Below are 27,529 nucleotides of genomic sequence, written 5' to 3'. Positions count from 1 at the left end.
GAGGTTAACAACGATCCCCCCCCCCCCCCCCAGAATAAGAGGAGGCTCGTACGCTATACCCAGGGCATTTAGCATGGTCTGGAGACAAGAATGCGGTTTGGAAAGATGAGTTCGGGCTGTGCACGGGGAAACGACTTAAACCTTTACCACGGGTCACAAAAGACATGTTTCTTCTCCAACGGAGAGACCTTCACTACACCTTACTCTCTCAGAATGTTTCAACCAACATTATCCCTCTGAATGCTGGTTCAAAAAGTCACACAAAATTGTGAAGGCCTGCTGCCATACTTTTCATCTCGACTAACCCTTCGCCGTGTTCTGCAGCCTAACGACGACATCGACGATTCCACTTCTCGGGAAAATCATTAAATGTCAGAATGGCAAAAATACCATGCCACGCCATTCTTCTCCACCTCCTCGCTTGATCGTCCGGCGCCCATCGGCCCGAGCCGGACCGTGTGGAGCGTCATCTGAGAAGACCCCCTTCGTCTGAGCCGAGCCCCGAGCCGTGTCGAGCCAGCTGCCACAGCGTTTGAGCCCAGTGCCGATGTGCCGGGCGCGTGCCGTGCAGCGCGGCCGCCCGGCGCGGCAGCCGCTGCCAGCCGACCGGGGCAGCTCGGCGCCGCCACAACACGGCGTCGCGGCCGCCGGCGAACCGGTCCGCCGGCCCCGGCTTCCAAACCACCCGCCAGCGGTCCTCAAACCGCGCGGCGGACGGGCCGCGGCGGTCGCGTGACCTCTGGCGACCGGCAGCCAATTGACGGCGCCGCCTTGTGGCGTGACCTGACCTGACCGCTGACGTCACAGGCGCGCGTCGGGCGTGGGGCCCTGCCCTTCTCGCAGGTGCCACGCTGTCCCGGAGATCGAAGCGGAAAAGGAGGTCGGTGACTCGTATCTATGGAGAATTTCCACCAGCCCGGCGGGGTGGGCTAGCGGGCAGCAGCAGCCACACTTCAGCGCTTCATCATCGCTGTGTGCCGGACCACTCGGCGCCAGTGGCCACCGACCCTGCGCGAGCGGTCGGGGCGCCACAGACGGACCGGCAGCTCGGGAGACAGGGCCGGGAGCGCCCGAGCGCTGGGAATGTGAGCGGCCGTGCCTGGCGGCTTGCGAGTCGGCCTGCTTGCGTCACGGCGCTCGGCGCGGGTGGCGCGGCCACGCAGCGGTGGCGACACCTCTGTTGTGACTGCCGGGCGGCACGCCTCTCACGGAAGGGGATAGTGAGTCAGGTTCCGACGACTGGCGCCAGCGCCGAGTTGATGAAGAACCAGACACAATACTGGGAAAGGCTTGGGACGGCGCGTTCATGTCACTGGGTCCTGGGTCCCACCTCTCGCGCCAGGGAAATCTTGTCCCTGTGGTCGTAGCCACGCTCCAGCCCCAGCCACCGCCGGTGGTACGACAGACAGCGCATCAACAGCTCAGGCTGCCGGCCGTCAACATACAGAGCAGACACCGCGCAGACGCCGCCCACGCACGCTACCGAGGCAGGGCCCCCACCGCTACAGCATTCCGGTTTCGTCCCCCAAGTCCACCTGGCTTGTACCATACTGGCCGCCCGTCCCGCATCGGGCCGGTCACTTCCTTACCTAGAGCGGCGGGCGTCTCGGCGCTTGGGGCGAGCAGCTGCGGTGCGGTCCACCACCTGACACCAGCAGGCGGGGCGTGCGACTGACTGTGGCGGCCGGCCGCTTGCCGCCCTCGCCACCAGGGGCGCCGCCAGGCAGGCTGGACCGGCCGGCGGCGGCGCGCGCGCGCGCTCCGCCGCCGCCGCTGCAGGTGACGCGGCGGGAGGCTCAGCGGACGAGGGGGAGGCTCGGCCAGTGTGGGGTGGCCGTGGTGAATTGTGTGCTGAAGGGCCCGAACCGAACGTGGCGACCATCGCGCCATGCGCTTGGAAACGCCTCCTGAGCGTAACCAGGTGAGTTGCTCAAACCCGTTCACCGGCGCGGTGCATTTTATTATCCGGGTAAAGGTCGAGCCAGGTGAGTCAGTTCAGTTCTGCTCTTTGTCAGCTGTTCCCTGCACTACCACGGACCTGGAACATTAACACCCGCAACACAACCTGAACTCACGCACCTGCCGCCTACGGACCGGTACCTGCAAATGCAAGGCTGCTAAGAAGTCTTCAAAAAATATTTGAGGGTGTTATACGTGTGCTGTCGATGAAAGCTGGGAACTAGCCTGAGATGAACATCTGGGTGGTCTGTCTGGCCGGATGTCCGGGCAAGATCCGGTGCCCGGCTGCGCACCACTGACTTACAAATGCTCGATCGAATGTGCTCGGCTGGCGACGACACCATCCGCGCCGTTTCCCTTATCCCGCCGCATGAAGAGACAGACCACCGGAGCCGCGAAACGCGCTTTGCCTAATGCTAGCACATCGAGAGGACGCCGTGGTGTCAACTACAACGGGAACAAAGCCGCGTGAACGACCGAGACGAACGGTGCGCTGCCTGCAGTCGACTGATCGCGGTGGACGGTGCGCTGCGTGCAGTCGACCGATCGCGGTGGATGGTGCGCTGCCCTGCAGCCGACCGATCGTGGTGGACGGTGGTGCGCTGCTGCAGTCGACAGATCGCGGTGGATGGTGCGCTGCCTGCAGCCTACCGATCGCGGTGACTGGTGCGCTGCCTGCAGTCGACCGATCGCGTGGACGGTGCGCTGCCTGCAGCCTACCGATCGCGGTGACTGGTGAGCTGCCTGCAGTCGACCGATCGTGGTGGACGGAGTGCTGCGTGCACAGTCGACCGATCGCGGTGACTGGTGAGCTGCCTGCAGTCGACCCGATTGCGGTGGACGGTGCGCTGCGTGCAGTCAACTGATTGCGGTGGAAGGTGCGCTGCGTGCAGTCGTCGACCGATCGCGGTGGACCGTGCGCTGCGTGCAGTCGACCGATCGTGGTGGACGGTGCGCTGCGTGCAGTCGACCGATCGCGGTGGACGGTGCGCTGCGTGCAGTCAACTGATCGTGGTGGACGGTACGCTGCGTGCAGTCGGCCGATCGTGGTCGACGGTGCGCTGCGTGCAGTCGACCGATCGTGGTGGCGCGGCCGAAAAACGGCGCATAGATGGCCTTGCTAAACCGTTCCGCCACCAAAATGGCGTTGAACAGCGTCTGGAAAGGCGGCGCATGCGCAGTCTGCCACGGGCGAGCCGCGGCGCTTGACGGATGGGACCCACGACTGCCTAGATGCTTATCGTCCCTCGGTTCCGTCCCGGCAGTGTCCCACCCGCCCCCAAGGGTTTCATCACTTAGCATATCCGGGCGGCCGCAAACCTCGTGACCTTGAGTGATGCTGCTCCCAAGGCGCCCGGCGACCTTTAATGCTTTCCTCAGCGTGCCGGGTGGTGCTAATCTGCTGACACCGGTCTCAGAGACAACCGGTCTCAGCGGACCAATGCGCGGCTTGTCCGCCCTTAACACCCAGCACGCAATACCTTTACTTTAGGTTCCACGTGTTTCTAGCAGGAAGGTCACGTAGGCTCATGGCCACTGCGTGCTTTAAATTGTGTCAACGTTTGAATCTGGCTGTGAACTAAACTGACGGCATGAGCAAACGTATCTTACACACCCAGCAAGCAAACTTCTGAATGATGGACTTCCGTGTATCCGTGTCCCGTTGTCTGTCTATCACGTGTGGAACGTCGCTCCCTCGTTGGCACATTTCTGGACGATCGCGTGGCGCCTATGCCTCTGGGTTCTCGCTCCTGCCAATGGCCGGGTCCCCTGCCGCGCCCCTGTCGCTCACGTCTTCCCGTGTCGTGCCGCCGTCCGTCCCTCCGTCCGTGTCCGGTCTGGCGGGCACGCCGCGTTCGGCAGCGGCCCGCCACGTGACGACGTCGGCCTCCGCCGCCCGTGGCCTCGGGCCGTATCGGGTGTCCGGTCGGCCACGTCCGCCGCCACGGCGCAGCCGGCACGGCCCGGCACGGTCGCCGCCGCCGCTTCCGCTGCCGCCGCCCGCTCGGGGCGGACGCGAACGTAAACGGTGCCGGCCGGCGCACGGCGTCGATTCGCCGAGGACGTCCCCCGGCGCGTGCCGCGGAGATCAAGGTCACACCGCATTGACCCCGTCCGGAGGGGAGGGGGAGAGGTGAGGTCAACGGCTGACTAGAGGCTGCCATGGCGGGCGGTTGTGCGGATAGAGGCGTCCGGAGGCTGCTGGACTGGGTACAGCTCAGTTGATGTTTTCTGACACTGCGACGCTGCTGAGAACAACATGTTGTGCAATGCGTGGTGCATTGCGGTTTGCGTCATCGTATTACGTTCCATTCAAGGCATAAGCTACGAGAGACAAACACGGTTTACGTTTTGGAGACGCTGTTATTATTTATTTGATGCAGCAGATGGTCTTCATAACTCGTGCTTTTACGTTCGCGGAACACACCACGGATATTTATTCTATCAAAACCCAGGCTAGGGCGCAAGTGCATTCATTGCATTCCGCAAACACGCTGCCGTATTGCAAAACGTGTGGTAAACATGCATGAATACAAGTATGAAGATTGGAAAGAAAGCAAGGAAGAGGCACATATACAGAGAGAGAGAGGGGAGGGGAGGGAGGAAAAGCGCGACGAAGCGAGAAAGGGGGGGGGGGGGGGGAGCAAGAGAACAATAGAAGAAGGAAGTAAAAGATCAGAGAAGTAGAGAAAGGAGCAAAGAGAGGGAAGTAAGATAGGAAGAGTGGCAGATGAAGCGCACGCAGCCTGAGATCGGTGTGTGGGCAGACGCAGCCTGAGATCGGCTTCGAAGCAGACACAGCCTGAGCTGGGTGTCAAAGCGGACACAGCCTGATCTCGATGCCGGAGCAGGCGTCTGTGTGATTGGCGCAGGGCTGCATAGGCTGAGTGACGCGATGCAAACAGCTCGCTTCGTATTGCGCCTAACCGCGGCTGCAGCCGCTGGGCTGGGAGTACGGTGACGCCGCCGGTTGCACGCCTCGGCGAATCTGGGCTGGGAGTACGGTGACGCCGCTGGTAGCACGCCTCGGTCGGCAGCGGCCACCGGGTGTCGATGGCCGGCTGGTGTGTTTTGGCGCCCGTGGGCCGCCAGTCACGCGGACACCTGATCGCGTTTGTTGAGCTCGTGCTGCACACAGCCGCTGCTGTTGGCACTGGCCGCCATGGTAACACAGCCCGCATACTGGTGACCATTCTAAGCCCATTTTTGCTTGATTAATTGGAGTGAGTAATTGCCCACGTGCTGATATGTACAAGGGACTTGACGAGTTCACGATATTATAAATCATTCGTGACTGAACACCCCGGAACGCACGGATCCATTTGTGCGTTTGCTGATACCCGACGACCCCAGCTGACTGTGGAATCGTTTAGGCCGTCATGAGAGGGATTTGTTAAGTAGACACATCAGATGTGCATCACGTACTAGCTTGGGAGAACTTGGCATGGCGGGCAAGGTTGGTAACACGGACGCTTGTCTGGATGTTGTCTTATGCTGCCACCTGACTAACGCTCATCATTTTCTTGTAAGCAGATTTTTTTCTGTTAAGTAAGGAGTCACTTGGGTGTCACCTATGTCGTTACATCTACCCAATCAACATGCACCCACACTGTCAACATATACACACATTGTAACGTACACAAACACCGACCTAACGTCACACACTATGACATACACGATCGACACGTATGTCGATAGCGTAGGTCACAGTGTGTAATGTTAACGATGTTTTCTGCTTGGCTGGAGGGCGATCTGTTCTGCCAGGCCAAAACAGCAGCGAGTGCTATCCCATGAGAAGTGCATTGTTGTTTGCATGCTCGTGTTTTGTGCTGCTTGCTTTATGTGTCATTTCCCGACACGAAATGTAGAACCAGATATTGCATTTGAGAATGAGAAGATGATGTATCCAAAACGCTAAACCGCGAATATATGAGAAGATGACAGATTCTCCAGGTGAGCTACTTTTTAATGTAACACGTGATATCAAAAGCGACGTTCGAAAGATTGAAAGAAACTTTTCCGACGGCCGACTAAAGCACAAAATGGCTGTGCCTTCAATGGCTTGCATGTATATATATATATATATATATATATATATATATATATATAGTATATAATATATATATATTAGATATGCTCTCACATTGCACATAAATTGATACATTTTCTGCTTGGACAGCTTCCTTAGTATTGTTCCATCTTTTCAACATCTGTTTTGGCGACCTCTGTCAGATTAAAAAGTAGTTTCACAATAGAAATGTATCGTCTTAGATGCATAGTCGCCACGTAATGTTTTGTATACATCCTTCATCCATGGGTCTACCGATTCTCAAAAACAATATCGGTATCCTCAGTTCATAACAAAAAAGCGGCGCACTTAAAATTGGAGCATAGAACACGAACATACAAACATCCATCGACCTGTCATTGGCTAAGACTGTTCTCTTGGCTTGGCAAGCAAAACTCACTGTATAATCACGCAGAAGACATCAACATCGCTCACATCGACGTACACATTCAGCACAACAAATCATACCATTGCATATCACTGACCCAATCCCCGCGTGGTTACGTTGATTCCATGTTACTTGTCTGTGATTTCTCTAAAGAGCTTATTCAAAAGTTTGATTTAGTTATCTGCTTAGTATTGATACGAGGCCATAAATAAGTACCTTACAGCTTCATAGCGGTGATTTTTTGTGCCATGTGCAGACATTAAAATTTCAGTATGTAAGGAGTACTTTGCGCTTGAGACAGGCACTGTGGCTGCGTTACACGTGGTCTCGTCGTGCCCGTTCTGTGAAGTGATGTGCCCTTTCGTGGCCGGATTAACATACCGCCTGGACTGGTACTGAAAACCTTGTGGAAAAGCCCCGGTACCTATAGTAGTATTTCTTGCACATAGGTGGCAGGACACGCCCAGGCCAGGCGTCACGGCAAAGAGAAAGTGAACAGTCGACGGCATAGCCAGCTGCAAGTTGTGCGGACAGCGGTAACATGCCGACCTAGAAGCTCTGAATGAAGCGCCGGTCAAGAATGGCTTTGCTGATTAACTACTCATGGATTGTGGCAGTGCTCCTCGTCTTCAGCCTAACGCGTGAGTATTCTAGCCTCGCTGAGGCAGATGGATTGTCTTTGGGACTCCTTGTGAAGAAGAGCTTGCAACGATATTCAGGGGTATCTAGCATGGTTTTCTCACGGATTTGTTATGTTTATAATTTTTTTGGTCCGGCGTGTGCTTGCGGTCGGCACCAGACTTTGTAGTGGCTTGTTGGTGCCACTGCGATTGAAAGAGTACATTGTGCTCCAACATATGTATCTCACACAACTTTTGACCCACATGGAATATTTCGGTAGCTGTTCACTGATTGTTTTCTTTCTTTGCTCTCCATATCTCGAAGCAATGCCAAGGTGTGTATCGTGCGTCATCCCTAATGATACCCCGCTCCACCTCTCTGTCACGATCTCCGAGGTTGACCTTGGTGCTGTCCGAGAGCGTATCATGACAAGGATGCGGAAATCGGGCGTGGTGGACGGACAAACCCGCTGGCCTCAGAGCCGCTGACCTCAGAGCCACTGGTCTCGGAGCCGCTAGACTTAGAGCTCCGAAACCCTAAACGGCCGGCTCGGACCACCATGCATCTGCGGTGTCGTCGTGAAGGCGTTAGTCAGCGCCATGAATCACTCTTTCCGTTTGATACATTATGCTTATGGTAAACTAACAGTCACGTGGTTGCACAATGTAGCTAACGCATGCGACGCCTTTCCAGTCTGCTTTCCTAATTGATGGGCCCGCATGTCACGCCAATACGTGACGCATGTGGCATGGCTGGCCCAGCAGCATGTGGCATGGCTGGCCCAGCAGCATGTGGCATGGCTGGCCCAGCAGCATGCACGCCAACTTTCAATGCTATAATCACAATTGCTTTATTTCCCCTTGGAAAAAGCCGCTCTGGAGGCTCTGCCGCACCATCGTTTCTCAACATCCTCCATTGTCGGTCACGTCTTCGGTGACTGCCGCCGACGCCGGATGGTTCTGAACGGCTTGAACGGCACGCGTCGTCAGCGGTAGCCTCATGTGCGTGCGTACAGTCTGTGGAGACTGCAACGTCTCTGCACGCAAGCAACACCAAGTTCGTCCGAAGGGTAGGGCCTCGAACTGAACGGCCGGGAGGAAAGTATGAAATGCTAATGACAAGTATAGTGCCGTTGTAGCCTAGACCTGAATTTTTTCAGCACTGGATGGCCCTAGAGCAGAAAGAAGTAGTTTAGTTTTGGTTCCAACTCTACCGCAAAAACTATGGGGCGAAGGTCTAAAGAAAATGAATAAATCAAGCTGATGGCTGGAGGTTATAGCAAATGATGCCGCTCACTCGGAAAATTGGCTACCAGTACAATAGAATAAATAGATTTGATTTATTTTTGTCAATGAATCAGACTTAATATTGAATTTGCTCATTAAGCTGTTGTACAGCAGCCAACACTACTTGCCCATTTCGGCTTTTCATATGGAATATCTATTTCCGGGCACCGTATGATACATTCTGGCATACTTGTTTCAAATTCATTGCCAAGATGTTATAATCCCGATCCCGATCCCAAAAGGGGATTAAGACATACAGCTTAGCATCTTAAAAGCTGGGAAAATGTCTAGCTATGGCAGTGTACAGGTTTTGAGCTACATCCAGCTCGTTTCTTTTATCTTACCTTAGTAAAAGCTTTGATTCTGAAGCTTTTACTGATAAGTTGCACCAGTGTGATCAGAATGCCGGTTCTATCAGTGTACTGACGTTACAGGTGGACCAATCGATATAATTTGTTTGTGCTGTGACCTATTTTTCCCTCTGCAGCCTCCTTCATTTGGTGAAGCGACCTCCTCAGAACTTTGTCAGACCAAACCGTAAACTCAGAATATTTGTGTCAATTTTCGGCACTTCGGAATAGTCCGCGAACATCGATTCGAAAAGGACTGAACGCGGATTCAATCCGACTCGCGCCGCTGACACTCAATCGTGCCGCCTCGCAGATTCGAGTCACGCGTTAACGGTGGAAGCGCCGTTCTCCTGGAAGGGGCTGCGCGGCTCTGTGTCACTGGAGCAGGAGAGCCCCGACCACAACGTTACCATCACCGTCGATGTCACCGTCATGGAGGAGGAGGCCAATGGCACGTACCGGCTGCAGGTCAACCAGTTCCCGGTGGACTACAGCCGAGACGACTACTGCGCCTCAGCTCACCTGGGCAAGCGGTAAGTACCGTCTCGGCTCACCGGGGAAAGCGGTGAGTGACGTATCAGCTCACCTTGGCAATCGGTGAGCGCCGCCTTATCTCACCTCGGCAAGCGGTGAGTGCCGTCTCAGCTCACATCGCCTAGCGGCGAGTGACGTCTCAGAGCAAGTGGTGATGACTTGGAGAAGCTAGCACATACCGTGGTTTGAAACAAATACAGGCTGTTTGAGCAGTAATATTGGCGGTGTTGCTCGTTGCTGGATGAAAACATCTCTGTAAAAATAAAGATTCATTGTCATTTCGGCCACAAACTTTTGTCGATGCAGTACATGAATGAGCTGTGAGTTCCAGACTGCCATGGCTGGTTGGAATTCACCGCACATCCGGAAAAGAGTTCGAAAAAGATTGGTGTCCGAACTATCAGTGTTTCTTTATGTTTAGCCTTGTCTTTTCGATCAACGAGGAATAAGGTAAATGACATTGCTCTTATGCATATGATGTGCTCCTCTTACCTGCACTGAACAGCTTACGCGAAGTTTTGCGCTTTAAGGGAGTGTTCCAAATTTATATGGGGTTTTGAACTGGAATAGCCATATTGAAGACCTTTCTATGCTGTTCACAATCCTGTCCTTTTTAACCGGCGCTCGGGTGGGGGTCAAATTGACCCCCAAAGGGTTTTCTGGAATGGTGTCCGAACATCGCGGCGTGGCCGCACAAAATTTTGCGTAGTTGTAGAAAATTAAATAGCGGATCGTTTGGTCGCAACAATTTGGGTGAACCTTGTAAGGTCACTGACTTACGGCAGGCTAAATTCAGGCTATGGATTCAGCGATGTCAATTTCTAGGCAATAGTTCAATCTGATGCACAACGGAGTATTGGACGAAGTCACATATCTCTGAAATACTTTTTAGGCAGCACAACACGTCAAGGAACAAATTTATTTGACCTAGGGTCAGGTATGAAGGTCAGACCAAGGTCAACATAAGCCTGTTTTATTACTCTAGGGCTTGCTGTGCGGATAGTTTCTGGTGTTCATTTCAAGTTTATTGATAACAGGAACCGCATTGTACACCTTCCATGTACTTCCTTAAGGTCAGAATAGATCGCTGATGTGAATTTACTCTGGTCAACATTTTGTTTTAGGAAGATGCTGCCCGGTGTAATATTCACCACTTATTCAAATGTAAAACTCAAAGGCAGCCTTGCCTGATTTTGGTCACCATGATCTTTAAAAGGTCAAACGAGGCCAATGACCTTAAATGAGGCCGTGACCTTTTGCTTAGAGCAGTGTTCTAGGTTCTGAGGGCACGTAAGAGACCAGCCTGGAGTTTGACTTTGTTTGACCTTATTCGACACAAAGGGCATGACCTAGGAACCTCAAACTTCGAGCTAAGTGCGTTCACGTACAGGCTAATACACTCGCTGGATTTGGTGTCTCTAGCTCTCTTAGTTCGTAAGATCTTAGCTGGTCAAAGTGACCTCAGACCAACATTAGACCAGTAAGAGTTAGCGATAGCTATGGCCAATTCCATCACATTATGTTAAATTACATTACCAGTTGCAGTACATCACCCGTCGCCCTTGTGACCACGAGAACGACCGCGTCGTACATGGGAGAAACTAGACGTGGCGGCGTCAGACAAAGATTCAATGAGCATCTACCTGAATGGCACCACGAAGTGGAGGAGACAGCGCTAGGAGACCACATGGCAATCTGCCACTTGAGCAAGCAAGCTGACAATGGCAGATTGAGTTCAGGATCTCGCTGTCCATCGCAAATAACTGTCGCACTTTACGTGTCTCTGTAACATGTTGGTTCATTATGTACTTGACCATGGCAGGCACTTGCCTTGACCATTATAGGCAATGAGCGTCACTTGTGACTCAAGTAATCAAGATGCCCTTCATACAGCAGGCTATCCACGAATTACACATGTCAAGTCATGTTGTTATTTGGTTTGTGTTTGGAGCTTTTTAGCAGTGGGCATTCATTTATTTTTAGCATGAAATGAGGGCACTGGAGTGGGAATAAATCTGCCCCACCAGCCCGTTGTCGTTAAGTTCCTGACAGCCAGAAGCTTTCAGAAACAAGTTTTTGGTGAATCTTCAAACAACAAGGCGTTGCTAAAACTAGAACTCAACCGAACCTGTTAGTAACTGTTCAGTTACAGCCTGACAACGTCGGAGTGGCCGTTGACCGCAATCGCTGGCCGACCTCACCGACGAAAGGGTCCTCGCGGTGCGGCGAGCCCACCTTGAACAGAGGCATGTGCTAATGGAACCATGTCCCCTGATACCGATCTAGAAAAGGTTCATGACTGAGCGCATTCCTCGCTTAGATCGACCTTCCAACCCGCAATGGCAGGTAGTTACCCATCGCCGAAGGCTGGCGCAACACCACGAAGGAACATGACATGCGTCTGTATGTGACTTCACATGTGTTCGTGAACCTGTGACAAACCTCATCATCCATCAGAAGCAGCTGTGTCAGGAAAGTAGCGTTATCGATATACCCAGTTTGCCCTCCACTTGATCTGCCGATGGCCATGGTTTAAATGCAGCCGTGTGTGACCCCAGTCGCCAGCAGCTACGCCATAAACATATCCAGATGCCCTCGTAATGGTGCTGATGTCTCTGGTATCGAACATTTCTTTTCCATTTGTGGCTGCTGACCGACATGCCTTTCGTGGTGCTGCTCACGTCTGACTGCAAGCTGCTTAGCCTAGGGCTGGCATAGGCTGGTATGTGAAACATCAACACCCAGACAGCATTCTCAGATCGTTGTGTGGCGTTAACAATAACGGGGAGGATGGTAATGGTTGAGGGATCCTCCCTCCATCCGCTGTCCATGCCTTGCCACTCTGGAGGTTCCTCCAGGCCGCGTACTGACATCCGGTGTACTTCCAGGTTCAATAAGCTAGCAGGCCTGGATGACATTGAGCTTCCTTCGGACGGCGTGGTTACCATGGAAACAGATGAGATCAGCCTGTTTGGCGCCGACACTCCGTTGGGCCGCAGCATCTCGCTAGACGGGCCCAGAACTGTCTGCTCCACGATACAGGTGCGGCGACGCGCTTACCTGCATACGGTGGGGAGTGTGCGGACGCGAGAACTCCGCCCATTGCATTGTTACTGTGTTTGTTCTGGGGTTCGCAGCACAACTCATCTCTCGGACCGCGTCAGGTCATAGTATGGTCCTGCAAGTCAGAACAAGGTCAAAACAAGGCCTGCAAGGTCAAAGCCTCAGTTATCTCCGCGAAGGTGCCGCCTTGTCTCTGCTGCCTACCTTAGCAGGCCCCGTAAAACCATAAGGCAGCCATGGCCCACGCAGCTCAATGTCCGTCCGCTGCTCTGGCAGGCGCCCTCCCTGGAGTACCTGGTGGCGGAGGCTCGCTTCCAGACGCCCGTGGCGGGCACCGCGTTCTTCCGTCAGTACCGCATCAACGGCACGCAGCACACCGGCGTGCTGACAGACATCGCCCACTCGGGCAGCACCAAGCCCACCTCGTCGGAGCACAGCTGGAGCATCATGGTCACGGACGTCCTTGACACTGCTAGCGGTACGGGTCACGGACGTCCTTGACACTGTTAGCGGTACGGGTCACGGACGTCCTTGACACTGTTAGCGGTACGGTCAATCCTGTCCTGTTGCGTCGACATGGTATCGATGCCGTCCGGTATACCTTGTGATCTACAGACGGTCAGATTAGTTGCATTGATATGCGAAGTCCCGGTGGCTCAGTTGGTTAGAGCGCCTGTCTTCGGATCCACCCGCCCGTGGCTTCGAGTTGCTTTAGGGCCCTCGCTGTTTGCCCTTCACAGCTGTGGCCTGCGGGCAGCGGCAGCGGTCGAGCTGGATGTCAGTTGACGTTTGAGGGCAGAACGGACCGTGTCGAGCATTGTGGCACGTTAAGCTCTCACCAACAAATTCTGCTGTTGACATGGAATTGCGCGATTGGGTGGTAAGGGTCAGGGCTCACACAAGCACTGCTTAGCGTGAGCTCTGATCCCAGAAGTCCAACCATTCAAATGGTTCGGATCAAATCTTTAAAAAATAGCAGCTTGCCACCCACTTGGCCTGCGCTCTATACGGAATCTGAAAAAATCGCGCCCGCCTGGGGGAGGGGAGGAGGGAAAGTTGACTTCTCGTGGAATCTCTAGCTTCCAGACGTCGTATGGGAAAAACAAAGACACCGTTTTGAAGGTCTCATCCAATAATGAAGAGTGTTCCCAAAATGTTTAACCTTAGGTCAAATATAAGCTCACCAAAGGTTACAAAAGGTCAAAAGCGGTCGTTCTGATAGCTGCAGCTAAAAGCTGTGTTAACACGCGCTAGGGTGGGCATCAATTTGACCCCGACGTTTTTTCCCCGGAAGAATTTCCGAACGGCAAAGGGTAGCCGTGCCAAACTCTGCATGGCTATAGAGAATGGATTGACAAACTTTTTATGTGAATCATTTGGATGCACTTGGTATGGTCACTGACCTATGACAGGTCAGACCAGACCATGGCTGTCAGCGAAGGGCATTTCTAGGGAATCGTCTAATGTGATGAAACATCGGAGGGTTAGATGAAGCTATACACATTTGAGATAGTTTCTTTGGCTATTAGCTATGTGGCCTTAGAACAAAAACCAATGTGATTGACCTTCAGTCAGGTATGCAGGTCCGAATAAGGTCAAAAGTAGCCTGTTTTTTTTTACTGGACAGTTAGGTTTATGAAATAATTTCTGGTGTTCATTTCGAATTTGATAGTGATAGTTACCGCAACAGACATGTTCCACGGGCTTTCTTAAGTTAGGGTAGGTCACTGACCTACAATGGCCCAGGTCAGCATTTTTTTAGGAACATACCGCGTACCCTGACGCCTATTTTAATCGCAAAATAGTAGCAGTGTCGCAGGCATGATGTCACCTTAACCATATAAAGGTCAAACAGCCTCACTTGCCTTAGTTGATCACCCTTGACCCCTTGCTTAGATGGCTTCACGGTGGTATCGTGAGAAGGTCTGGGGGCACTTGAGACACCAGTCTAACGTTTAACCTTGCTTGACTTAATTGGCCCGAGGTCACGACCGAAGAGCCCCAGTTTTCGATATAAGTGAGTTCACAGGTAGGCCAATCAAATCTGCGAATTTGGTGTGTTTAGCTATCTTAGTTTTTGCGATATCAGTGAGCTATATTAACCATCGACCTGAGCGAAGGGTCATTCGGCCCCGGGCGTGTGTTAACACGCCAAGACGGATATCGAGGACACGGGAAATCAGCGGCTGGACTGCTAGGAGCCCACTGCGATCATTTTTGTTCCACCACATGGGTCAGATCAGATCAGATCAGATCAGAATTTAGAATGCAGATCAGATCAGGCCATCGTTCAAGGTTGGTCCACCAGCAGCTTACAAAAACTAGAACGAGAACGAAGTGCTAGTCGGGCGTATGTGACCAGTGCACCGTTTTTCTGTACGACCCAAAATGGTGTACTGTACATCTGCAGATACTCAAGATCGCATAGTTATTGTATGAATTATATACACACAAATATATATATATATATATATATATATATATATATATATATATATATATATATATATGCATATAATGTCTACGGTGCTTGGAAATAAGTTTTGATAAACTGAGAACAGGTACGTCGGTGACTGCAATTATGCGTCATCCGCTTCACAAACACGACAATTAGGTGCTTACGCGCATTGTACTTGTTCATCGAGCCTCTCAGCTACTGGCTGCCGAAGTCATTGACCTTGGATGACCTGATATTACTTTACATGTCTTCACATGGCCTCATTATGCTTTAGAATGCTTTCACAACATGTTGTTAGTGGAGTATTTGAATTATGCATGGCAAATTTCATAACTAAACTGCGTGCTTTGATCTCACTATGTGTTTTGCAGAAGGCACCTACAGCTGTAGGTCATGACCTGAGGTAGAAAAGGTTGGCCTGCCTTTAGGTGCCTGACGTCGCCTTTTCTGAAAAATATGAAACACACAAGCTGTAGGCAATATCATACTTTATCGCTATGACAAGGTTGAACGATGGAAAATGACCCACAAAAAGTTACGAGTGTTCAAAGTTTTTAGAGGTTGACCTCTTTGACCTGATCTAGATCATTTATTTTCGTAGATCAAAACTTTTAATTTGAAACAACGATGCCAAATTGATGCATATAGAGTTACTGGAAATGCCGTGTTGCTGAGATCGTTCGCTTTTTACCTATGCTCGAAAAACCGTAGCGGATGTCAACTCCCCAGCCGGGCGCGTGTGAATCGCCCACTGTACTGCCCGTCAGACGGTTGGAGCTTTGGGACGCCGCCTGCGTGACTTTCCAATATTGCATGGGAAGTTTGTGATACGTTTAAATTGTCCGAACTTTGTGCGACACGTCTGTATGCCCCAGACAACGCTGCCCTTCGTCAGTTCTAAATATATGTATATGCTAGTTCAATTAACAATCTCGAACGCATTATGTGTTGAGTAATGTCTGGATATAATGCCGGAGCCTTTTTGTCACATGAGATCGCTTGTTTGTTTGTTCTGCTCACTTTTTTGTTCTGCGTTGAGCCCGGTTCTCTGCCGCTGCCAGATGAGATGCGAGGCTCGTGCAACTTCCTTCAGTTGGTGTACGACCCGACCAGCGCTGACGCTGCCCGCTGCAGCGACGACACGCCACAGTTCTGCAAGGCCGGTGACCTGCTGCACCGACTCGGCAAGGTCAAGGTCACCGGTCGAAGGTCGCGCTTCTCCAAGCAGTTCTGGTCTTCGGACACGCTGGAGCTCCCGCCGCTCAACGGCTACCGCAGCGCGTACCTGGTGCTGTACGAGGAGGCGTACCCGGACTCGATCCTGGCCTGCGCCAAGCTGCGGCTAGTGCGGCCGCGCACGGCCCGCGCCTTCCTCTCCTACGACGGCGTGCGCGGCGTGGTCGGCCTGAGCCAGCGGTCGCGCTTCGAGCCCACCCAGCTGCTGCTGAACATCAGCGGGCTGGCCGGCCGCGCCGCCACCTTCGGCATCCACACGCTGCCCGTGCCGCCGCGCGACGGTCGAGACGCGTCGCCGTGCGCTCGCGTCGCGAACATCTACAACCCGACCGAGGTGGATGCGGCGCTGACGGAGCCGGCCGGCGCCGCCACGCACGACCAGTACCCGCTGGGAGACATCAGTGGCAAGCACGGCCGTCTCACCGGCCTGGACAGCTTCGAGTCGGCCGTGACGGACTTCCGGCTGCCGCTGTGGGGGCCGCGCTCCGTGGTGGGCCGCTCGCTCGTGTTCACCACCGCCGAGGAGGAGGAAAAGGAGCAGGGGGCACCGAACAAGCCGTGGATCTGTGCCAACCTGCAGGACACGCGCAAAATGGTGACGGCGGCGGCCGTGTTCCGCTTTCCGCTGGGCGGTCGGGTTCTCTTCTACCAGCCCGAGGACGAGCCCGAGGAGGACACCACCGTGCTGGTGGAGGGTCTGCTCTTCAACGACGGCTCGATGAACGGCTCGGACTGGCACCGCTGGTACGTCAACGAGCTGGTGCCCGGCGCCGACTTCCGCAACTGGAGCGGCCGCTGTCTCAGCGCCGGCGACCACTTCAACCCCTACTCGGTGAGGACGAGAGCGGCACGCGCTGCGCCAAGCGGTGTGGCTGGTGTGGAATCGTGTTTTACTTAATCGTGTATTCTTTTGAAAACGCATCACATCTGCGACAAGGAAATTGGTATTCACTACATCATACCCTTCTCTGCCCTGAGTTGACGTTTGACAACGGACCAAGCTAATTGCTGACAGACAGGCCCCCGGACCCGCTAGGAAACATATCCCGTTACCGCGCATACGCCAGGCCCCCGTCTAATCTGTAGAGCATGCCAGTCTCCACTGTCCTGTTTGACTGGAACGTGTGGTTCGTCACAACATGCTCGGCCTGTCCGGCAGGTGAACGTGAAGTCGCGCCTGTACGACCGCTCGTGCGGTCCGGAGGACATGGGCAACTGCGAGGTGGCAGACATGGTCGGCAAGCACGGCACGCTCAAGCTGGCGGCGCTCCGACGCAAACTCAACGAGTAGGGACGAGTGTTCAGCCCCCTTCCCCGTCCGAGGAGCTCTGTTGTTCGCACTAGTGCCTTCTGTGAATTTGGATCTCTTTACAGCGTTTTTGACCCAGATCATGGTCTTGCCCCATTCAAAGTCTGGGCTGTTTAATCCCTCGAAGTTGTGGTTCTAGGCTTGATGGTCTGGAAGCAGCATCGTCTGGTGACATTTAGAAGTCATGCTGTTGGGAAGCGTGACGTCATTTTATGTCTTGTGCACCATTTGTTAAAATGCACGCCTGACATCTCAAAACCGCTCTTGCATTTTGGACCTGCGACACCGTAGCACACGACCAACAACTCACGCCCGTCTCAGCATTACCCGTAACGTGCCGAGTTTGTGCGGTCGGCAGAACTCGGCGGATGTGGACGGACACAAACCTGCCGCTCTCCGGCGCCAGCTCCATCATCGGTCACAGCCTCGTCATCCATGATGACAACGGCCCGCAGGCCCGCGGGGACCGCCTGGCTTGCGTCGAGTAAGTGGCTGGTCCGGCCCCCGCGCCGGCTGTACGCCCGTCCACGGCGTGGCTGTCCCCCCCCCCCCCCCCCACCCCCCTCCTACGGCGTGCCGTACCGTGCACTGCCGTGCTGACAGTGCGCCTGCCCGCGGTGTGGCTGCTCCCCCCCCATGCCGACAGTGCGCCCGCCCGCGGTGTGGCTGCCCCCCCCCCATGCCGACAGTGCGCCCGTCCGCGGTGTGGCTGCCCCCCCCCATGCCGACAGTGCGCCCGCCCTCGGTGTGGCTACCCCCCCCCCCCATGCCGACAGTGCGCCCGCCCGCGGTGTGGCTGCCCCCCCCCCCCATGCCGACAGTGCGCCCACCCGCGGTGTGGCTGCCCCCCCCCCCCCCATGCCGACAGTGCGCCCGCCCGCGATGTGGGTAGGCATCATGGTTATGGCATCGCTGAAACCCCTCGATTTAAGTCTTACGCAAATAATGGTGCGATCAAGCATTAATATGCTGAGCTGAACCACTCACGCACTTATGGTCACAAGCATTGCTGCTGAATAAGTCGATATGCTAAGATATCAGGTATAAATGCCTTTGGTACCCAACTTTCCTTTTAGCTCTCATTTCCACCGCGCTCACAGACTGTTGTCTCCCCGCCACGTGATGACAGAGGGCTATCAGGAAGCACTGAGCTTGATTTTCTTTTCAGGATTATACGACTATTCCGGTATAAAGGAGTGGTTAAGGAATGGGCCTACAACGGAGACAAGAAAGGTGCCATCTCCGGCAAGGTTGAGTTCATCCAGGAGTCTCCGTACAGCATCACCAACACGGAGACGGATCTGATGGGTCTGGAAGGCATCGCCGGAGGCTATCACATACACCTGGTGAGATGGTCGCTGCTCATTCACAGACCAGTGCTTCTCCGCGGCCCAGCACAGCCTGAGTACAGTTAGACACGTGGCATGTGTGCCGTTGGCACATAACGACGCACTCAGCTGCTGAGGCTATATGACGCCGCCTGCCTCTCACCCCGGCAGGAAGGGCGGGGACCGCATGGAATCGAATCCCGTTCGTCTGGTCTCCCAGACGCGCAGCTTAACTACGACACTGTCGGTAACCCGTAACACTGTCGGTAACCCGTAACGTTATACAGGTGTTTGCATTGTGATATGGTTCTCGAGGTCTCATTTATGTCTGTGGATACCTCTGCTATAATATAAGCAGTACGGCCACATACCACCACAAGCGCACGTTTTGAGAGACGTGAACCCCCAGTCGCTGAGCTGACGTTATACCTGCCGCCATCCTCAGGTTCCAGTACACCGGGACAACGAGTTCCCGTGTCACAATATTGCTCTGGGCGGTCATTACAACCCATACAAGCTGAACCCGGCTACTTCCCCGCCGCCGGGGTACGGTTCCAGTGACCAGTACGAGGTGAGTGCGAGGTACGAGGTACGTGGTGAGTACTAGGCTGGACCTCGTCTGACCCGCTGACTGGACGCCGTTGGATGATGCGACATTCGGGACAGGTGACGGCGCTCTTGGCTGGTTCTATTCATTTCGCTTAAAGCATTTAGGGTCGATGTTCTGGCGTAACTACATGCGTAGTCAACGGTCAGCGGTCATTGCTCAGCGGACAACAGTCAGCGGTGGGTGGTCAGCGGTCAGCGGTCAACAGTCAAGCATCAGTAGTCAGCAGTCAGTGGTGAGTGATCAGCGGTCAACGCTCAGTAGTCAGCGACCAGCGGAAGCGCTGACTGTCCTGCGCTTCACAGATGGGCGACATGAGCGGAAAGTACGGCATGCTCACCAACCAGTCGGCGGTGGAGAGATTCAACAACGACACGAACCTGCAGCTCTTCGGGCCGCAGACGGTGCTCGGTCGGAGTGTGGTCATCCACCGCGCCGGCGACAACTCACGGTGTGTCATTCGGCTTAACTCGGTCTGGCGACTGGCACTCATTGCAGTCCGCAGTGATGTGGCCTGTCATTAACTCACGAGCCATTTGTCATGCTGCGCCGTTTGTCATTCATGCATCTCATGATATTTGAATCATAGCAACTTAGAATGTTCATAATCAATACGTAATAACTTCAGCACGACGAAAATATTGTATCAACAATAAATTAGGGTATTGGATTACTTGCAACATTCCTCACATAGCGTACCATTAGTTTAGACGTGTGCTATTCATCACAACTCAATGTATGACATGCAACATAAATGGCACGCAACATAACTCACAGCAGCATTCATCGCAAGTCATGTGGGTGATTGATCGCAATTTTCGGCACGTCAGTCGTCACTCAACACAGTTAACGGCATGCTGTTCACCACAATTCGGTACGCGCTGTTTATTACAGCTCGTTAAACTCACATCAATAATCGCACGCATCAGCACGTTATTCATCATTACTCTCAGCATTCTATTCATCACAGCTCGCAGTGCGACTCTCCTTTCGGAGCTCCAGTGTGCCCCTCTCCGTATCTAGCATCCGTTGTCACAACCAACAGCATGTCTGTCAACAGCGAGCTGGCAATGCCAGGCGGCGGCGAGCGTGCCCGCGGGCCGGGCAGAAACGCACCGATTGGATGGGATTTTCTAGATCGGCGCCAGCTTCGTGACATTCGCTGGCCCCGTGTGACGAGTGACGGCCACTCTGGGCAGTCTCAAATCGCGTCCTCCAACTCTATTTAGTGAAATGATGCGTATTTCAGGTCCGTTTCCCTTTCACTTACCACACGTCCGAGTTCATTGCCCGGCCTTTCAATCACGGCTCGGCGTTAATAGACAGTTCGTTCATTCCGTCTGAAAGGCGGGCGCGCAGGCCTGCCTCTCCATAGCCTGTTTGTGTTAAGCGACGTTTCAGACCTGCCAGGTGAAAGAGGGACGAATTCATCGTGTTGGGCAAGATCAATATTCGGTAGATGGGAAGTTTGCCCTCTTTGTTTGCTGCCGAGTCCAGCATCGGATGCAAACAAAGCCGTTTGATAAACTGTCAATAAGACAGAGTTGACAGGATGAAGGTCCTGAGATTTGACCTGGGCGGGAGATTGCTCTCGCCCGATGCGTTTTTCGGTGTTCAGCATTGTTTGTTACACCTCAAACACTGATGTGGGCCCTGGTGATGGATGCGAACACATCGAAATTGCACAAAATACTATGCGTGTAAAGTTATATTAAAGGCATGTTTAACAATGCAGCACATTGCTAACAATACACAAAGTAAGGGACAGTACGCTTACAATGATATCTATAAGCAATACACCAATCGTGCCCTCCGTGCAGTAACAGTGCAACTACATTGACAAAAATGACTTCTTTAACCCTTTCAAATCCACCCAATGTATTGTTAAGTCGTTCTACGGTGTTACACTCAGACCTCACAGTTATATTTACCCTGTTTCAATCTCGGATCGCTTTAGTAGACAATGAGGGATGATAAAGGAGACGAGGCTGCACACAGAAAGTATTTGTTGAGTGATGCTGATAGTTCACGTGGTTTGTTCGAAGAAGCATATTTCCCCCTACATATTGCTGTTCCCATTGCGGAATTGGAACAGCTGATCAAGTGTTCTTCGAGGGGAACGCCACTATTTCCGTCATCGTTGACTGTGCCTTTGCCTGTTGCACTCAGGTGGGCGTGTGGCAACATCCTGTGGGGCTACTCGTCATCAGAGGCGCGCCAGGTCACCGCCATCGCCTCCTTTCACCACCCCAAGGGCTACGCCTGGGGATACATACGCTTCGTAAGTGACGAGTTGTGATGTGACACGACCATCGTTCTGACTCGTGTCTCCTCTCATTTGGCTGATTTTGTAAGGTGCATACGTTTACAGTCAGCTTGACCAGGCGTATGTGGCTGACACACGATCCGCAGGCTCACTACCTTGCATGTAAAGCAGCAAGGGCTAGTTTTAACTAGAACAAACCACAGCTGCTCACTATGTGCATTAAGTTAATCCATATCTGAGTATGCTCATGGAGTGATTACCAGTCGCTTACCTCGCTGTGACATTTTTATTGACTGTGTACATCGTGGCAAATTTTGTCTAATGAGACGACGCCATAGACCGTTTTTGGGGATGCATTTCGCCGTTTTTTATTGAAGAAATTGCAACTCGTTTTCAAATACATCTTGTTAAAACCAGCACTTGATGGCTGCTGTGGAGGACCAGACTAGAGCTGTCGTGCTATGGCGAGCGTCAATGGTCTCCCGTATGTGGGTGTGGCCATAACTGCCGCTGTGGCTGTGACCTTGGCGCTGTGGCCATGCCCTTGTAGCTATGGTCGTGACCTTGCAGCTATGGTCGTGACCTTGCGGCTGTGGCCGTGACCTTGCCGCTATGGGCGTGACCTTACGGCTGCGGTCGTGACCTTGCCGCTGTGGCTGTGACCTTGCCGCTGTGGCCATGCCCTTGCAGCTATGGTCGTGACCTTGCTGCTATGGGCGTGACCTTGCGGCTGTGGCCGTGACCTTGCCGCTATGGGCGTGACCTTGCGGCTGCGGTCGTGACCTTGCCGCTGTGGCTGTGACCTTGCCGCTGTGGCCATGCCCTTGCAGCTATGGTCGTGACCTTGCTGCTATGGGCGTGACCTTGCGGCTGTGGCCGTGACCTTGCCGTTATGGGAGTGACCTTGCGGTTACGGTCGTGACCTTGCCGTTGTGCCGCGGCCGTCAGAGCCAGCTGGTATACCACACCGGAGGGCGCAGTGAGACGGTGATCGAGCTGAACCTGCGTCATCCGGGCGCCAATGACCGAAACGTCACCAGCAACCACAACTGGGCCATCTTTGTCAACCCGGTGGGCCACGACGCGGCAGTGCAGTTCTTCACGTCTCGCTGTACGGCTGGCGGCTACCGCTGGAACCCCGACTTCATCCACCTGGCCAACCCCAACGCCGTACGTAGCACAGCACTGGCTCCCACTGGCTCGTGTCGACGTGCGGCGCGGCAAGTCTGTGAACGGTCCTCGCACGGCTCTTGGCCGATGTTCTCGCAGTGCGTAGTTCCAGGCTTAGGAGGTCATAGTGCCTCTTAATTCTGGCGCACTGGTGGTGTGTAAGGCGCAGTGCAACTGGTACCACGGCACGGGATGCATGCCCAGGTGCATCAGTAGTCAGTCATCGTTTATTCATCACTGCTGATTGGCGGTTGCTGCCACTACTGTTTGTCAGGACGGGAGAATGAAAGAACCCGCTCCTTTAAAAAACCGCACGCCGCCCGGTGCGGCGTAAGAGGAGCGGAGCAATGGCGCTCTTAGAATTGTCAGTTATTACCATGTAGAGAATTACAAAGCCTGAGCTAAAGCAGCCAGACACCTCCACAGCTAGCTACATTAAAAACTCTCAACAGTATGTTCAGTGTTGGAGACACTCCACCTTTTTTGAAAATTCAGTAGGGGGTTTATTAGCATAGCACTTGCGCGTCAACGCGAAAAAAACTGATGGCTAAAAACTAACTGGCTACACACGTGCATAGCTAGCTTAGCTTTGGTAATGCCACTGAGCAATCCGAATTGCACCCAACGCCAGACTACTGCACGTGTTGGCAGCATGACTTCTACAACGAGGAGTGCAGTCCAGAGACGCCTCTGCGCTGCGAGATCGGTGACCTCGGCGGTCGGCTAGGCACCATCAACCTCGGACAGAAGCGGGTGGTCATGTCTGACCCCAACCTGCCGCTCGGTGAGACCTCCGGAAGCGTCTCGAGACCGTCTTGTGGCACAAGATTGGGCTCTTCCTCGACAGATTTCGGAGTCTCTATGCTCGTTCTTTCTATTCTAGCGGTGTCTTTTTTATTCATTTCCCACGTTTAAAAATCTGCCCTTAATGATGCCTGCTAGTGAGGCAATTGCACCTTATATTTTGCGGGGATTACGCTGGACTACAGCACCTTCCCGTCACGGGATTGCGCGTGGTATTTTAAGGGGTAAGAGGACTCGCAACCTTTCTGTCACGCGGTGTGCATGCCTGGCACATTGGAACATATTTCTGAGACTGACAGGACAGCGGCCTTACCTTTGCGAAGTAAGAGTGTGACACTGGTTTCCGTGATCTTATTTAGATTGTGACCCAAGTGCTGCCATTCACCCTTCCAGATGGCGATTTCTGGCACAGTGCTATTGGCAAGTCGGTCATCATATTCGAGGCCAACCGGGGCTCAAACCGCTACGCCTGCGCCAACATCGAGCCCGACTTCGACATCATCAAGCGCGTCTCCATCCGGAAGCTGCCCAAATTCGTGGCGTGAGTTATTCTCAATGTAATCAAAAGCACTACTGAACATCTTTATGAGTTCTGTGGACAAATCAAGGCGCTCCATTTGGCAGAGGCTCATCATTGCCATTCGATAAATCAGCCGAAAATGGCCAGTCTCATGGCAACCAAGTGTGCACCGCAACAAACCGGAACCAATGCCTTGCGCTAGTCTGCCTTCTTCACTCGGGTACCCACTGGCCGGCCGGTCCAGAGCCACACCAAGTGGCGGATCAGCGGGATCACGGCCGCTGTGTTCGAACTTTCCGAGCGGCGCAGGATACGCCAGAAACGATCTCTCTCTCTCTCTCCTCTCTCTCTCTCTCTCTCTCTCTCTCTATCTCTCTCTCTCTCTCTCTCTCTCTCTATCTGTCTCTCTCTCTCTCTCTCTCCTCTCTCTCCTCTCTCTCTCTCTCTCTCTCTCTCTCTCTCTCTCGCTCTCTCTCTCTCTCTTTTCCTCACTTCCCCCTTCTCCTCTCTCTCTCTTCACTCCTCCTCTCTCTCTCTCACTCTCTCTCACTCCCTCTCTCTCACTCTCCTCTCCCTCTCTCTCCTCTCTCCCTCTCTTCCTCTCTCTCGCTCTTTCTCCCTCTCTCTCTCTCACTCTCTCTTGCGCTCTCTCGCGCGCACTCTCGCTCTCGCTCTCTCGAGACGCCACATGTGTTTCGCCTTCATCAGGTCACAGTTCATCCACGCAGTGAGACAGGTGCTGCAGGCTCCAGAATGGTTCATTTTCATCGACGAACAAGAAACCCTGGAGATCAAACTTGGGAAGATGCGTACAGTTCACCATTCACTTTAGAGGTAAGGTAACGCTGCACAATATAGAAAGCGAAACAATGTGCTTGCATCTTGGCTTCTGAGATGAAAACAGGTGTGCCGTTTTGTATTGCATTGGTGTTGATATAGTTCATGAAGGCTAAGCACACATATTTTCGATCTCTCTTAAGTTTCAGGCGTCGCGTTTATACCATTTTTTTAACGCACACCCTTTGAGAAATCATGTGATTTGGAGTCACGGTACACTCAGTACAGTAGCCTGATTCTTACTCCGACTACAGAGCCGCTAGTAGTCAATACTCAGGTTTATTTCATTTGTCCCATAGTCTGGGCATGTTGGAGTCCCCCTTGATAAACTTAACGTTGCTTTTTGAGCGAATGATAACGCAGCTGTTAGCTCACGTACCAGCACACCTCAGCAACACATCCGAATATATTAACAAGACTGAAAAAAATGGATGGTGCTTTTCCATGTGGGTTTACATCACAAGCGATTTGTTTCAGCGTATACGGCGGACATTTTTACGGAAACAGAACTAACAAATATTTGCAAACGCCAGATTTGGGCCTGAATATCTGTAAACAAATGACCGGCAGTAGAGTAACCGTTGCACGGTAGGGTAGCCCCAGTCCACTAGCCATCAATCTTTTTATGAGTGCCATTGAATCACTGTTCCTCGCGTTCACTCAAAAAGGCTCGACAATCAAAGCTTTTATGCGAGGTACGTAGATGACATTGCAGGGTGTTGGCGCAAGGACCTTCAGCCTTAGACGCCTCCATTGATATGTGAATTCCCTCAACCCAGCTCTCAGCCTCACCATTGAGTGGCGTCATGACACTATTGGAGCGATTGCCTGTCAGACACCTTTTAACCGTGCAAAGTTGGGGCAAATATACAGCAGAACGCTACCTACAAACCCATGGCTGCACTAATCACACTCCACTATCTTTTTTAACGCCTCATGCAAACGAAGCGCTCGATGTTTCAGTACCGTTGGTAATACCCCATACCAAAAAGCGCTCGGTGCTCAATTATCATCGGGGACACCCCATCCAAAGAAAGCGCTCTGTGCTCCATTATCATCGGTAACACCCAATATGAACACACCGTTTGGTACTCCATTATCATTGGTAACACCCCATACAAACGAGGCGCTCGATGCTCCATTCGCTACCCCTGCAGGCAAAACCACTTGCCAGGGCGTTTCGGCCGTATTACCGCTGCACTAAATGGATCAGTGATTCAGGTAATACGGCGGCAGAGCGGTGAGTGGGTAAGTATACATTTCTTTATTTTACGATCTGATGATGTTTTTATAGGCAGTTTAACTGATCACTGACTCAGCTTCACAGAGGAGTATGCTGCTTAAACAATGCGAGACAGTGCGGGGATAGTGCGAGATAGTGATTCATCAATTATTTAGAAATGAGCAAGCCTTTGTGAGCTGAACGACTCCAAAAAATCCAAAACGAAATTGAATGTGTTTTCAAATAAAAGTTGACCGTAAGAAAACACAAATGGTGCTCTACCCGCGCTTTTTACAATTTTACAGTCACTGGGTGCGACATTTGTGGCTTCCTGGCTTAACTATTGCGCACACTTATTAAAGTTGAACTGTATTTTGCCGTCTACAATCAGGTCCTCAAGCGCAGAAACTGCAGTACGACTTCAACCGCCTGTTTTCGTTTGGCCGTGTGGACGGTCCGACCATCTTCATCCCGGGCTACTTCAACTCGGCCAGGAAGAACACGGTGCCCTACGACCTCTGCGGAGCGCTCGACCCCGAAGACACCGAGCGATACCAAGGTACGAGCGACAGAGGCTGTAGTGATGCGTCCTGAAGCCACGTCTCTTTGTTAAAGCGATGCATCAGCACGCTACGGGATCGGGGGAGTAAAGGGGGGGGGGGAGGGGGAGACACTACTGGTCTCATGAATGCAGTTTTGGACGGTTCGTGTCTGTATGCTGCCTGTAGTTGGCGGCATGGTGGCAGAAAAAAGTGGCATTCTGTGCCTATGATGTGCTGGGATTTAGAACGCACAGAGAGAGTTATCAAACGCAAATATGCGCTCATGCGCTGTTCTGTGCTGTTGCAGACCTGCAGGGTAACGCATTCAAACTCCCCGACTTCTTCGGATCGTCGCGCGGGCGTATGGCGGCGCCGTCGCTGGTCATCGGTGTCGCGCTCGCCGCCATGTACCGTCTGCTGGTGTGAGATGCGCGGCGGTTAGCTCGATCTGACCTCGAGGTCGAGCTGACCTTGAACTCGAGCTGACCCCGGGGTCGAGCTGACCTCGGGATCGAGCTGACCTCGGGATCGAGCTGACCTCGGGGTCGAGCTGACCTCGGGATCGAGCTGACCTCGAGCTTCAGCTGACCTTGGGCTTGAGCTGACCTCGGGCTCGAGCTGACCTCGGGGTCGAGCTGACCTAGGGATCGAGCTGACCTCAAGCTTCAGATGACCTTGAGCTTGAGCTGACCTCGGGCTCGGGCTGACCTCGGGGTCGAGCTGATCTCGCCACCACGCCGCAGCCAGACTCGGACGGCAGGGTCACACCCAGGGCCGCCGCAGTGGTGGGCTCTCGCCCATGCACGCGTAACGTGCGTCGGGCGCCTCGCACGGGTCAGTGGATGTCATGCTCGGATATGTGGCCGACATTCGCCAGCAGCAGTCTCCTGTTCCCGTGATGGTGCTGCCACCTAGAGTGAATGACGCATACGCGCTACGAGGACAAATGGACCCGGATAA

At 53.3% G+C, this 27,529-nt stretch overlaps 1 protein-coding gene across 1 annotated transcript in view; it reads left to right on the top strand.

Annotated features, from left to right (window-relative positions):
* The window catches only part of LOC119097959 (Related to Sod), a 48,602-nt gene extending 21,607 nt beyond the window's left edge, over positions 1 to 26,995 (top strand). Inside the window, exons 9-18 of the mRNA XM_037220897.1 lie at positions 18,442 to 18,619; positions 19,047 to 19,172; positions 19,514 to 19,659; positions 21,378 to 21,489; positions 22,423 to 22,644; positions 23,296 to 23,428; positions 23,842 to 23,989; positions 24,677 to 24,777; positions 26,419 to 26,586; positions 26,877 to 26,995. Of these exons, the coding sequence (XP_037076792.1) occupies positions 18,442 to 18,619; positions 19,047 to 19,172; positions 19,514 to 19,659; positions 21,378 to 21,489; positions 22,423 to 22,644; positions 23,296 to 23,428; positions 23,842 to 23,989; positions 24,677 to 24,777; positions 26,419 to 26,586; positions 26,877 to 26,995 (1,453 nt within the window). The remainder of the gene's footprint in view (positions 1 to 18,441; positions 18,620 to 19,046; positions 19,173 to 19,513; positions 19,660 to 21,377; positions 21,490 to 22,422; positions 22,645 to 23,295; positions 23,429 to 23,841; positions 23,990 to 24,676; positions 24,778 to 26,418; positions 26,587 to 26,876) is intronic.
* The last annotated feature ends 534 nt before the right edge of the window (positions 26,996 to 27,529 follow it).

Source organism: Pollicipes pollicipes, unplaced genomic scaffold (assembly GCF_011947565.3).
Source record: "Pollicipes pollicipes isolate AB1234 unplaced genomic scaffold, Ppol_2.1 Scaffold_4740;HRSCAF=5597_pilon_pilon_pilon, whole genome shotgun sequence".
NCBI lineage: Eukaryota > Metazoa > Arthropoda > Thecostraca > Pollicipedomorpha > Pollicipedidae > Pollicipes > Pollicipes pollicipes.
The sequence above is the reverse complement of the archived record's forward strand: the minus strand, read 5'-3'. Positions and strand labels throughout refer to the sequence as shown.